The 13157-nt window shown below is 44.7% G+C and overlaps 1 protein-coding gene across 3 annotated transcripts in view; it reads right to left on the reverse strand.

Moving 5' to 3' along the window:
* The window catches only part of LOC119464182 (ubiquitin carboxyl-terminal hydrolase 47-like), a 74679-nt gene that overhangs the window by 43792 nt on the left and 17730 nt on the right, over positions 1-13157 (reverse strand). For all 3 annotated transcript variants that reach the window (XM_037725041.2, XM_049656308.1, XM_049656307.1), the window contains exons 7-14: positions 12737-12815; positions 12163-12229; positions 8698-8837; positions 6265-6548; positions 4207-4486; positions 3224-3303; positions 1334-1462; positions 683-851 (exon numbers count right to left, since the gene is read on the reverse strand). In XM_037725041.2, coding sequence (XP_037580969.1) covers positions 683-851; positions 1334-1462; positions 3224-3303; positions 4207-4486; positions 6265-6548; positions 8698-8837; positions 12163-12229; positions 12737-12815 — 1228 coding nt within the window. The remainder of the gene's footprint in view (positions 1-682; positions 852-1333; positions 1463-3223; positions 3304-4206; positions 4487-6264; positions 6549-8697; positions 8838-12162; positions 12230-12736; positions 12816-13157) is intronic.

Genomic DNA, 13157 nt, shown 5'->3' on the forward strand with positions numbered 1-13157 from the left:
TCTGCGGCTAATTTTATCGATGGATCGAGCAGCAGCGAGTCTGAGAATGCTGCTTTTTCATCGGACTTTGACTCAGAGTGATGACGACGCAAACCAGCCTGGAACATCAGGAGCCGCAGCCCGGCACGCCCAACTGTAGTGCTTGCAGTTAAATTTTTGTAGCGGAATACCTGTTCAATGAAACAATTAGATTTTTCGTAGATAGTGCCTATTAGATGGCGATACATTTTTTATATCTCATAATTTTCTTGTTACATTTTTTTCCTAGTAGATACAAGCATATCTTTACATACTTTGTTCAATTATATCTAGTAATCTTGATTTTGTCAATTCATATCTTTATTTTATGATATATATCTCGTTAATAAAACTTTTATGCAGGAAAAGTGCATTCATTCTGCTTTTTGTTTATGTATTACATAAAATATTGAGTGCAGTGGTTCCTTCAGAACACAAAATCTGCTGCTGTAACCTCAAAAGACACCCATTTTCCCCATGGTAAGGAATGAGTTAAGTATGCTAGCAAATGATGACCAAACATCATTAACGAAGAAGCCTGAGAAGTTGTTATGGATAGTGCAGCAAGAAACAAAAATTATACACATAAGGTCAAGAGACAGGAAGACAGCGCTGTGGATTTCAGCAGGAGTTCTGAGGCACATGGTAAGAAAAGCAAGCCAACCTTGCACATGGAGCGGTCCAGCTCCTTCTGCTGCCGCTCCCGCTCCTCTGCCTCTTGCATGCTCTCAAGCAGCATCTTGAGGTGCTCCGGGAACTGGTCGGGTGTCATGGGCTCTGCATTTTGCTCCTTGTCCACGCGACGGTACATGAGCATGTACGCGTTCGTCGAGCTGGATTGCAACACATACAGAATAACCAAGATAAGTTCCAGAGAAATCCACAAAGTGAAGGAAGGTTTATCCATCTTTTGTATTGACTATCGATTTACTGTTCCCCTATGGTGTGCCTTTATTCTGATAAGTTGTCAGCTTATAACAATTTTCAGGTGCGGTGTGCCCTAAGCTCTGCCGAATGGGAGCTCCACAGTGAGCCGTCAAAGGAACAGAAGATACTAGTGACCTTATTCAAAGACCCAAATTTACAAAGGTGCTCCAATGAGGGTACTCCAGATGATTGTGGACTTCTTGTGTTCTTATAATGCATACAGATGTGTCATTAAACTGGCATTTTCCGCGATTCCAATCCTTTCAAATTGCAGCCACTACAGACGGCACGAATGTGGTCAACAGCAACGTGCAGTAGCTGTTGAGCTGACCGTGGCATGTCAGTCAATTGCACAACTAAGCTGAGCATTCCCCCTAGTGATGCTCACCTCGCATAGGAACTGATGTAGTAGCCACCTCGACTCGGTCCTCCACCGTAAGTCTTGCGAATCTCATCGTACGTCACTCGTGACACTTGGGCGTCATTGAAGCAGTACCACTGGCCCTCCGTAAAGGACCTAGGAAATGTGCAGAACAAATTGTGATAAGAACTCTGAGGCAACTGAAGCCCAACAGTAAACATTCATTTTGTTACTGCAAAGACTTCAAACAAACCCTTAATAGCTCTCATTAGGTTATGGTAATTAGGTTTATCTCATGTGAATGAAGACTTAAAACAAACTCAATAGCACTGATTAGGTTATGGTAATTAGGCTTATCTTATGAGAATTAGGGTCGTGACATAATAATGCTGATTAAATTGTGGTATCACGGCAACTTCGCACTGACATCATTATGTTAGCTTAGCTCTTAGGCCCGATTCCGTTATAACAGGAGCTTTGAATGCATTTTCAAGTGTAACAGGAACATGTGAGGCGCACCAATACAGGTTCAGCCTTTCAGCCCTATTTACCTCTACTTCTGTTGTTCTCTACTTGTTGCAATATATGCTGAGAAAGTAGCTTTCCAAGCATGCAGTGCACATCTATAACAAGAGATTAATAGTTTCTTCATACAGACAGATTTATTGTTCCTTTGCGTTATTCACAAAGGCAGTCTACAGCACCTATCTGAAGGGAATGCCAGTTCTATACAGGAACATATTAGTAGGCATGTAAATATAAATATGCAAGGATACGGAACATGTGAGAAGGAAGTAAAATCGCAAGGTTGTTTGGCATATCAAAAAAGAAAATATACTAGGAATAAACATTTCTCTTATGCACTATTCGAACACTTGCAGCTAAATGGCAAAATGGTGAAATGAGATCTTAGAGGAGATAAAGATGCACTGTCAAGTAATTAACCATTTGGAAAACAACTTTCAATGCTTGTTGTAAGTCAGCAGATGTAGATGCGATAATGTACGATGTGTTTACTGACAACCTACATTCTCGAGTAAGGATCCTCGAGCACAATTGATGGTTTTCCAGTAAAACGATTGGGCCAGATGTCCCACAAAAATCACAGTCGGCCCCGTAAGTGGCACACTACGTATTTTCATGCAAGGGTGGCCCTTCTTGCAGCGAAGCTGTATACGACTAGGATCCCGGGATTTATTCGTCTCCACAGCCAAAAACTCAACCAATCAGGAGGGAGGTGCGTGCTGTGTGCACCACTGGGTTTCTTGCAGCACCAGCAGATGGCATTGGCCTCAGCGCATCTATGGTGTCGGCCGTGCGGGGAAAGTAAAAAAAAAAAAAAAAGAACCAGAAAGCTCACCTATGCACATAGCATTCGCCTTAAAGGGACACTAAAGTCAAGCTAAAGTGATAGATTAGTGCTTGAGTATCTTTAAGGCGTCAATATCGCGAACAGAGCCTTAGTAATCAAGAAATTGAGGTAAATGCAGGTCACGATTAGAGACTCCCCCGGGACGTTCAAGTACTTGCCCGATGATGAAGGCACTCTTCATTTAAATTCTGTCACTAGTACTTAACCACTCATCGTGATGGCATCCTGATGAGTGGCATTTCAAGCTGATAGAGCAAACGCAGAAAACAGGTAGACAGACGGTGGACTAATGCCTATGCACACGTACTGCAGCACATGGAGGAAGCTACGGCAGCTAGGATAGTGTAGCTAGGGTCGAAGTGTGTACAAGGCGGCCATTTTGAAATGCCGATGGCTGTATGGCAACGCAGATTTAGAGTTGTACTCTATTCTAATGTGCACGCAATTTTTGGACCTGTTTTATTGAAAAAAAAAAAAAAAGTACGTGTTAGATTCGAGAAAATACGGTAATCCTTTTTTGCACAAGGTTGCAGTAAATCACTTACTTTATGTAAGCGTAATAGTGACCACCGTTGGCACTCCCAGAGTGCACCATGATGGAGAAAAGCTCGTACACGTATGGACCCTGCAAAAAGAATGGAGGTGTGGGCATGGAAAGCATGTTATATTGGCAAGAACAACACTCTGTATAAAAACACACACTAATGACGTCTGCTCCAATTCCACTACCACTAATTTAACTACCTTGGCAGGTGACAGCTGCACGCAAGTACTGTGAAACATTCACACAAGCTGGTAGATGAAGCGACAGCAAGCAGTACTGCAAGAACATTAAGCTAAAATATTTCAAAGCCTGCTAACAAAGTGCATGTTTCCAGCCATAACAATCAGTTCTCTGAACCATTAAAACTAAAAGAGCTAAAAGGGTGATTACTAAGTAACAAATGAAGCGATACCAAAGGCCACATTTCCAATGGCAACACTAAATCAGAGTCGCTGATAAAATGGCTGATTGACAGATGTTTAGAAAGAGGTCTTCAGGCAGAAGTTAATAGATGATGCAGCGTGGTCCATTGTTAAAAGGAACACATGAGCACGGGCCTAAGGTATTAGAGGCAACTATTCCCTGCAATCATGCATTGTGAACTGCACTGCAATTACAAACAAGAGCGAGGACTAAGGGTGGCAAGAAAATTACTCATTGAGGCTTGCTCAATGCTGGGGTGTGTGTGCAAGCATCTTGTATGATAGAATGCGAGTGCAAAAAAAAAAGGAAAAAAAAAAAAAAACCTCGTCTTACAAATCAAAGCCACAATTTGATTATGAGTTACGTCATAGTGAGGGACTCCAGATTAATATTGACCATCTGGGGTTCTTTAATGTGCACCCAATGCACAGTACACGGGTGTTTTTGCACTTTGATTCCATCAAGTGCAGCCGCTGCCCTCGGGATTTGATCCTGCGACCTCGTGCTTAGCAGTGCAACGCCTAAGCCACTAAGCAGCCAAGGCGGGTAATGCGAGCTCACCGTGTTAATGGGCCGCTTCAGGTTGCGAGCGTTGGCCGCGGCGTCCGTGTTGCTGCCGCTACCACTGCCCACGTCGATGCCTTCGTCGTCGCTACCTATGTCCTCGCACGGCCCGTTCGTCTGCCGGCTGCTGCTCGGACAAGACGACGTCGAGGTCACCGCAGCCTCCTCATCGAGCGCCGACCCGCTATCTGTCGTGTCGGCGTCATCGCTGGGGCTCTCCGTCTCGCTCTCAGACCGCACAAACTGGTTGAGGTCTAGAATCTCCGGGAAGGTCACCCTGTTCAATAGAGTCAGGTTGGAAAGGAGCAGGCATTGCTGTTAGCTCAACAAAGCGGACTTCGCAGCGAAATACAGAGGAGTCTCGTTGATACGATCTTCCCGGGAACTGGAAGATAAAGCGCATCATCCGAAAAATCATACAATCCAACGCATTATCCAACCAAATCGTATTATCGGGGGAAAAAAAATGTATCACGCCGAAAAACGTATCACGCAGAATCGTTTTAACGAGGTTCTACTGTAGGAGGCACACGGCATGCAATCCAGTGTAGCGTCTGTTGTACCAACTACTGCTGCCGCATTTACTTACACAATGAATGCACTTCTTTTCCCGAAATATTTCCGCAAGGTTGGGCGGTGTTGTGTTCATTATGTGGGGTAAGATTGAGGGATTTTTTTTTTTTCTGTGGCCACTTCTAAGAAGTACGAGACATGGTATGATTCGGCGTTCGACACGATGGGGTGGCCGCCAGATCCGAGGTCTTTCGCTGTGCTGCAAGACTGGATCAAATGCCTGGATGCCTGGTGTGCGAAGGCATCTGATCAAGCGCAACAGCACGGCAAAACGTCTCGGATCCGGCTGTCGTTCCGGCGTGCCGGACACCACATCTGATGCTGAATCGTACCGTGTGTCTCCTACTTTTCTCACATGCTGGGCAGCCGATCTGGCACTACAGCACAACAAAGCGGCTTGGACATAGCTGCAGTCCCAGCGCGTCCGATGCCGCATTGTACTGTGTCTCCTATTTTTGTTGCATGCCGGGCATCCAATCCAGTGCTACGGCATAGCATAAAGCCTTGGATCATGCTGCTGTTCGGACGTGTCGAACACGGAATTGTACCGTATTTCCTGCATTTGTTGCATGCAGCGTTCAATCCGGCGCTACGGCATGGCAAAACACATCGGATCTGGCTGCCGTTCCGGCGCATCGGACGCCATATCGAACACAAAACGTACCATGTTCCTTACTTCATGGCAGCAAGTGAGGTGTGTGATCATTACGTAAGGAAAAGAAAAAAACTTTTTGATTGAAGAAGTGGGTAAATGTGCAAGCGAATACGGTACATTCAAGAACCTTTCAACAGGTTTCAACAGCTAAAAGCAGTGTCTTTCAGACCTGTCGCACACATATTGAATACCACATCATACGCCATGTATGTTCTGTTTAAAACCTCTCCTCATGCCTGGCTACACTTTCCCCCTGCCCAGCTGTGTCAAATATTTATTTGATATTAGGGGTACACATGTCAGGACTATGACAAAAAGTCAAACAAAAATGGCTTCGCTGGGCTTTAGCCCCTCACCACAGGTGTGCACAGTCAAAAAAAAAAAAAAAAAAGAAGGCACCATAAATAAGTGTGACATATAGCCATTAATTTCTGACATGAGCATTTAATTTCCATGCTGCACACCCTGGCTACAATTCTTCACTCTGTATTCAGCCTGCTAAGTCCCCCAAACAGAACATGGATAAAAAGATTACCAACAATGAACCCAAGGAAAGCATAAGGGAAATAGTTTTTAACAGTACAATTAAAGATTATTGTTAAACTTAACATAAACTTCATGTTCAATTTTTTTTTTCACTAAAGTATGCATGTAGGGCAACCAGAGGCAATGCAAACAAACGGCAAATGGAAAACCTTTGCTGCTTGTCATTCTCGCAAATCAATCAATGAGTCACTCAACCAATGAATGAACAAATGACGAATGAATTAATAGACTTCTTTCAAACGAACACCGTCAGAGCGTGCAAATGAAAACGGGCAACCCACTTGTCGTTGAGCTTGATGCGGTGCATGGTGGCTGGGTCGAAGTCAAACCGCTTGAGTTGCAGCGTCAGCAAGTACGGAAAGCGCACGAACTTGAGCCCCTTGTGGGCATCGCACTTGCGGCTGCAACGCTCGCACGAGTACTGGTTGCAGCCATCCAGGGTCTCTGGGGTGACGAAAGCGCGGAGGGCTTCCTCGACGCTTCCGTACGCCTGACTTGACCCGAACGGCCGCACGACCAGTGGGATGTCCAGGAAGGTGTCCTCGCGAGCACTCTCGTAACCACACTGGCAAGAATCAATTGAATGAATGAATGAATGAATGAACCACACTTTGAGCATCTGCACTTTTCCACAGTGAATGAATGTCCCTTCAGTTGCACACAGATATGTGGAAAAGCAACGCGCCTTTTGGAATTGATGGCAATGTCATAGGCACAATAGATATTTTATTTCCGGCAACCTTTTCTAAATAACACTGTTTATAGTTAAGAACAGGCCTTCGTCCTGCAGTGGACATAAATATAGGCTGATGATGATGATATTTAAGTACAGTGTTTAGGCCAAATTTTATTTTCAGTATGGTAATTCACTGCAACTGCATTAACACAATTGGTTGGCCCAAGTCGGGACAAGACAGCAATGCATTCAAGGCACGAGCATGTGGTAGGCAGTGCTTTTTGGCAATTTGCACTTGAAGAGTGGTGATCAGCAAGTGAAATGATGCTATTAATAATTGAAGTGCGGTAAAGCTTTAAAATTTATTAGACTGACACTGCTGTGGTAACAATAATTGTTATATATAAACCCTGGTTACGCAAGTATGAGTGGACTCAAACAAGGCACACAAGGTGAATAGATGGGAGTCTTAAACCATGCATGTGTACTTCGATTTGGGCCAAATAACGGTCCACTATGCCTGTTGTTTAACGGGAGAGACAGCAAATTTTATGTGGTTATCTTCGGTAAAGAAATGTCAACACAAATTTTAGAAATTGTAGGAGCTTCCACACGTTTTTCACGCATTAAGGAATCACACTTTGGCAAATATGAAAGTCGGGAGAAAGACATTTTAATTTTATGCTAAAGTTGGTCATAGAATGCTGAATCTGGCCTCAACATTATTGTTACATGACACAGAGCAATACTTGCTTACATGATGTAGCAATACGGCTAGGTATGATGACGTTTCTCATAAAATAAATAAACAAGACTGTTGCATGTGGTTCCTTCTGGCTGTACTCGTGTGTGGAAGCCGCAGAAATCACAGGAATGAAGCCAGCCAATGTATCAGAGCATAGTGATGCATCGACTGCCTAAGCGCCAAAACCGTAACTGGTTCGTAGAGACAAGTACAGTAGAATCTCATTGATACCATCCTATTATCAACGTTCACGATAGAGAAGGCAAGAAATGACCCAGTACAGTTACGCATCTTTTTACCAGTTAATATGTTCCTAGAAAACACTATCTTTTGGCGCGAACAATCAGTACATTGCCAAACTATGACTGTATGATAGGTTTTTCGGTCGCTAGATCCCATGTAAACAGGAAAAGGTGTGAGGCACGCGCCATTGAGAGCAGTGGGCGCCTGCAACGGCAGCTTCCCCACAGTACTTGCCCACCTGCTCATGTCGTGAAAGTGACACCACACACTCTGTTTCCTGTTCTGGTACCAGCTAATCTCATGAGTCATAGCACGTCGCCATTCACAGCTATTGTCGCCAACCCAATGCAATAAGATTTTCACCTATCTGTTTCACAGTGCATTTGGCATAGGAAGCACACTGCAACCTTTTAATAGGCACGACAGCCCAAACGCACTGCCCTTCCCTGCAGCAGGTGGCACGAATTGAGTGTCATGTTTCCCTCTGGTGGTACTTGGCATCGTATTCTGGTATGGCCCACCAAGCTCGATTTCGTTTCGGCTTCCACTCCATCTTAAAACGACAACTCTCGGGTCGATCGGGCCTCACAAGCTTGACACTTGTCAGTGTCTTGTGCTGCAACGACTTGGCACGCCAACAAGTGGGCACGCCAAAGCTTCCCACCAAAAGGCTACGCCCAAATGTAAGCATTGCTGAAGCTGCAATAATGACAATGCCCGTCTCTGGCAGCTCAGGCCCCACCAGATCGGTGCACGTCAGCGGCTCGCACTGCACCGATTCCCACAATACTGTCTAGTTTGCCGAATTTTTATGCGACTTTGAAAAGTAAGTTCTTTCTTGGATTTTTTTTTCCCGCAATGTATAAAAGTGGTTGTGCTGTATTATGGTAAATTAGAGTGCTCCTACAATTGCTAGTATTTTTATAGGGTTTAGAGGGTTAGGACCTTCATTTAACCTCCCTCATAAAAGTGACAGTTGATAACGTCCCATCAGTACTCTAACAATTTTCGTGGTGACCCCAAGAAAGATCGGACTTTGAGGCGGCCCACCTGTAGGCACTTGACGTAATCCTTGAGCTTGCCCTCGTACAGCTGACAGATGAGCTTGGCCTGGTCTGTGTGCTTGAACTTGTGCTCTAGCGCATCGAACATGACTCGGCAGAGCTCCTGCACGTCGTGCTGCTGCCATGCTGTTGAGATCGTGAAAAAAAAATACAGGAAAGGGGGGGGGGACTTCAGCACACAGGAGGTCTTGACGTGAATACCGTATTTATTCGAATCTAGGCCGATAGTTTTTTTCAAATAATCATATACGAGGGTCGGCTTAGATTCGAGGATTTAAAAAAACGCGCCAGTATACGGTGCATAGTTAGCGCCATCTAGAAAAGTCAGTATCGCAGCCGCTACTAGCTGCGCAAGTAGCCAACTGAAGTACACGAGCGACATCGCCATTTTGACCTGCGTTGTATCGGTAGTATCGGTATGGTGCAGCAACGGCGCGCGGTGTGGCGTTATTGTAATGGCACCAAATGGGCAATGCCACTATAGTGCCGCTTTCTAAATGAATACTGTATTTACTCGAATCTAACGCGCACTTTCAACACGACCCTAAATCTGCGTCGGCATTTCAAAATGGCCGCCTCGCACGCGCGTGGAGCCTAGCTACCGTAGCATGCGGAAGCTTCCTCCTTGTGCTGCAGTACACGTGCTTAGGCAAAAGTCTACCGCCTGTTTTCACGTTCTCAGCGTCTGCTCTATCTATCAGCATGAAGTACCGAGTTCATCATGATGCCGCGTTTAAAAGGAAAGTGATCATCTGTGCGGAGACGGACGGAAATCGGGCCGCATCACGGGCGTTCGGAGAATCCGAAACTTGCGAGCGGGACTGGCGCAAACAGAAGGAGAAGATTTTCGCCAGCAAAGCAATGCGGAACGGTTTCAGTGGACCGAAGCAGGACGTAATCTGCGATGATCGACTCCGGCGATACGATTGCCTTGGCCCTATCTTGAAAGCAATCTGCGACAGGTAAAGTCTGCCGCGCGCCGTGTTTTCGCGGCGTTGAAGCGAGAGGCATGCTAGCATAAAGGCGCGCTTAGTCTCCAGCGTTCTGACAGTTTGTTTCCGCGGTCAACGAGCGAGATGTGTTCATGTTTGCTTGTGCGCGCGTGACACCATGCTTGTTAATAGCGGTCTACTAATTTCCTATTGCATTCGATGCATCGCCTTTCGGGCGAAACTGCGACTTTTTTTTATTCATCGCAACTTCAGTGCATCGGGAGGAAATCTATTTTTCCAAATGACAGAAAGTTGTATTTCTGTTTGAAAGCATGAGGTGAGCGGTACTGTAAACGACTCTTTCTTTTCCTCACGGAAAACGGGTGCACGTTACAATCGAGGAATCGTAAGAATCGAGTAAATACAGTAGTTGTGCTAACCGTAGAGGCATCGTCAAACGTTCAAGCCAGGCGGAGCTTCGGCATCGGTCTGTCGTTGGAGGGGGCCACGAGAGATGCTTTTTGCGTGTGCCGCAACGAGAATGACATTTACCCAGGAACATTGATCGTGCGCTCCTTCCAAAAATGCAGCATATCTAATGCGCTTGATGGTATATAGCACACTGTTTGAAGATGTCAGCAGTAAGGAAGATAGCGACGAGGCTAGCAGCGATGGTGACATAGAATGAGCTCGGCATGTTCAAATTTAATAAATGCTGTTTCATTTTGCAAATGCTGTCCTCGCTTTTTCGTTCGGCCTACATTCGAGGTAAGTTTTTTTTTTTTCTGACTTCAAACTTTTGGGGCGTCGGCTTAGAATCGGAGTCGGCCTAGATTCGAGTAAATAAATACGGTAGTTTTAATCATTGGTTAGTGCCACATTTGCATTTCAGTTGTGGTAGTGCAGGTCAGTGACAAGAAAAGAAGTTGCTGCTTTGTTATCACAATAAAAAGTGCAACAAATGAAATTATAAACGCATTTCTCTTTTCCTTACTATCTAAAGAAAGAACTTTGGTGTTCAACTTCCACGTCGCATAGCTAAAACACACACAGTTCGAGGTTTGAAACACAATGCGCTTTATTGATTCTATCTCGGAGCATATACATGCGAAAATAGGAGGCCGGGAATGGGAATCGGGAAAGAAATCAAATCAAGATGTGAGAGCAACACCAGCAGTTACAAGGTAGCGTGATAACAGGTGCTGTTCTCTATAATAATCTTGAAACTGCATAATGAGTTACGAGAGACGCTGTAGAAGAGGGCTATTTAAAGTGCACCCAAAACACGGTACACAAGTGTGCTTGCATTTTGCCCTCACTAAAAGGTGGCTGCTACGGCCAGAAAATATTACAATTGTTATTTCTCAAATACAGAAGGCTCCATTGGACCCTTGCTGGAGTGAGTGTCAATGGAATACATAAAACAATACACAATGCTTAAACATTATTTTTACAGTGTTTGAAAAAGATATCCTGTGAAAGTAATGAAAAAGAAAAATGACCTGACATGTCAACTTGAGAAAACCTCCACATTACAACTGCAATGGACAATACAAGTCACTTGCACTACCGTTCAGGCATGATACTTTAAATGCATTGGTTCAACAAATGGCTGATTCCATGATATTCAACGGCATCCCATGACAATGACAAACACTTGCCATAGAATGCGATTTGTTATAGTATGTATGCTGTGAGAACTGTTTTCGTGTGACCAGACGTGGTAACTCGATGTGTCGCTACCCTGTAGGCCGGCTTGCAGAAAATGAGCGTACCGGTTGTAATGCCTGATAAGTTCATATTTACTGGTGAGCATTTGCTTCCTTGCTACAAGGGTAACGGTTAGGACATGTCGGGCACCCGTGGAATGTACAGAGAGTTTCAAGTAGAGACTAGAGATGTACGAGCCAACCTAGCTTGTAGCCTCCTAAGCACGACATCCTCTGCCACAGTAAGACAGAACACACCTCAGCCATTTTTGAAACTGTTCCCAGTCAGTTCTGAATCTGACGCTCCAACCAAACGAGCCATCAGGATGTCAGTAACCTGCTCATGCGAAGGAAATCTATTGCTTTGTGATGCTACCGACATTATCAGATCATCACATCCCACACTATTGCAACACTATTAGCCTTACCTCCTGCCACAGCATGCTAGAATGATCTTCGTAACGACATTATACCAATATTTCACCACAAAATTTTTCATAAATGAACTGTACACATCTTATACCTATGTTTGTATAAGCTTCACAAAATGCCCGGCCCCTGCATCTGTAGCAAAGGATTGCACATTACAGTCAGTTCATGGCTGCCAACACCTACCAGCAGCACACAGTTGCCGACACAATACAATCCCAGGGAGTGAAGAATGATCAAGCCCATGCTGCTTTTAGCTTCAGCAATCTGACGAAAGCTGGCAAATTTAGCCCTGATGCACGCCTACCTGAATGCATAATTAGTCACAGTTTCCCGCGGTTTCTTTACCAAGGATATCCATTTGACACAACTGGAATATACCTTCGCTGCTGTCCCATCCGAAGCTAGTAGTAAGATCCGTTGTTCCGATTGCAGGTTTGGATGACGTCTAGAACAGAAAAAAAAAAAAAAAATCATGCAGATCAATTGCCTTGCAGACACTGGTGTAAGCAAAAAGCTTCGACGAGCTGGCAAGACAAAACTGAACATCCCGATAAGAAACGTGCAAAAGATTTCGGCAACAAGCACATTCCACCAGCCAGATCACCAGCCATAGTAATAGACCCTTGCAGAACAAAGGCAAGTTTTATCGTAAAGTGATAACCTTTACAGAGTTCATGTGACTTGGCACCAATGCGTTGTAGTAGAGAGTCAAAAGCACCCCTAGCACTGCGAAGATAGTGAGCTTGGCAAAGCACCAGAAACGCTGTCAGCCATATATGCGGATGCGTCCGGTGCCAACTGACGTGAAACCTCGCAAAAGTAACAGCCAACGACGATATGCCAAATCGTGGAGAGCGAGGTAAAAAAAAAACTTTAATAAGTTGACAAGACCTTGAGAGCTGAGAAGTGCTCAGTTCAGAAAACAGCTCTGTCCCTTTCAACACCTGCTCACCTGTAGTAAGAGGAAGAGTTTCTGCAGTTGGAAAGGTATGCTCTTTGCCGCATCCTGTTCCGTGCCGTCAAATTCCCACCTGCAAACAAGGCACGCAATTGACTAAACATAACGAAGAAAGGCCCAATTAGGAAGGAAACTCAGCAGTGCTGCCAAAAGCTTGAGGCAAGAAAAGAACGATAGCTAAACTTAACCTCTGGGCTTTTATTTAGGCTTAGGTATCCTAAAGCTAAGCCTAAAATCATAGAAGTTAGGCTTAGCATTCTTGCCATCTGTGGACAACCCCTTTTGAATGTTGCATCATCAATAAGTAGCCCTATCTTCGCACTCAGAATGGATTGCTGCAACGCAAAAGCTCAATTCCCCTCAGAACACTTATTTCAGTTCTACAAATGGCAAGCAAAAATAGGCGAAGCATGTT

This window comes from Dermacentor silvarum, chromosome 9 (assembly GCF_013339745.2).
Source record: "Dermacentor silvarum isolate Dsil-2018 chromosome 9, BIME_Dsil_1.4, whole genome shotgun sequence".
In the NCBI taxonomy this organism is placed as follows: Eukaryota; Metazoa; Arthropoda; class Arachnida; order Ixodida; family Ixodidae; genus Dermacentor; species Dermacentor silvarum.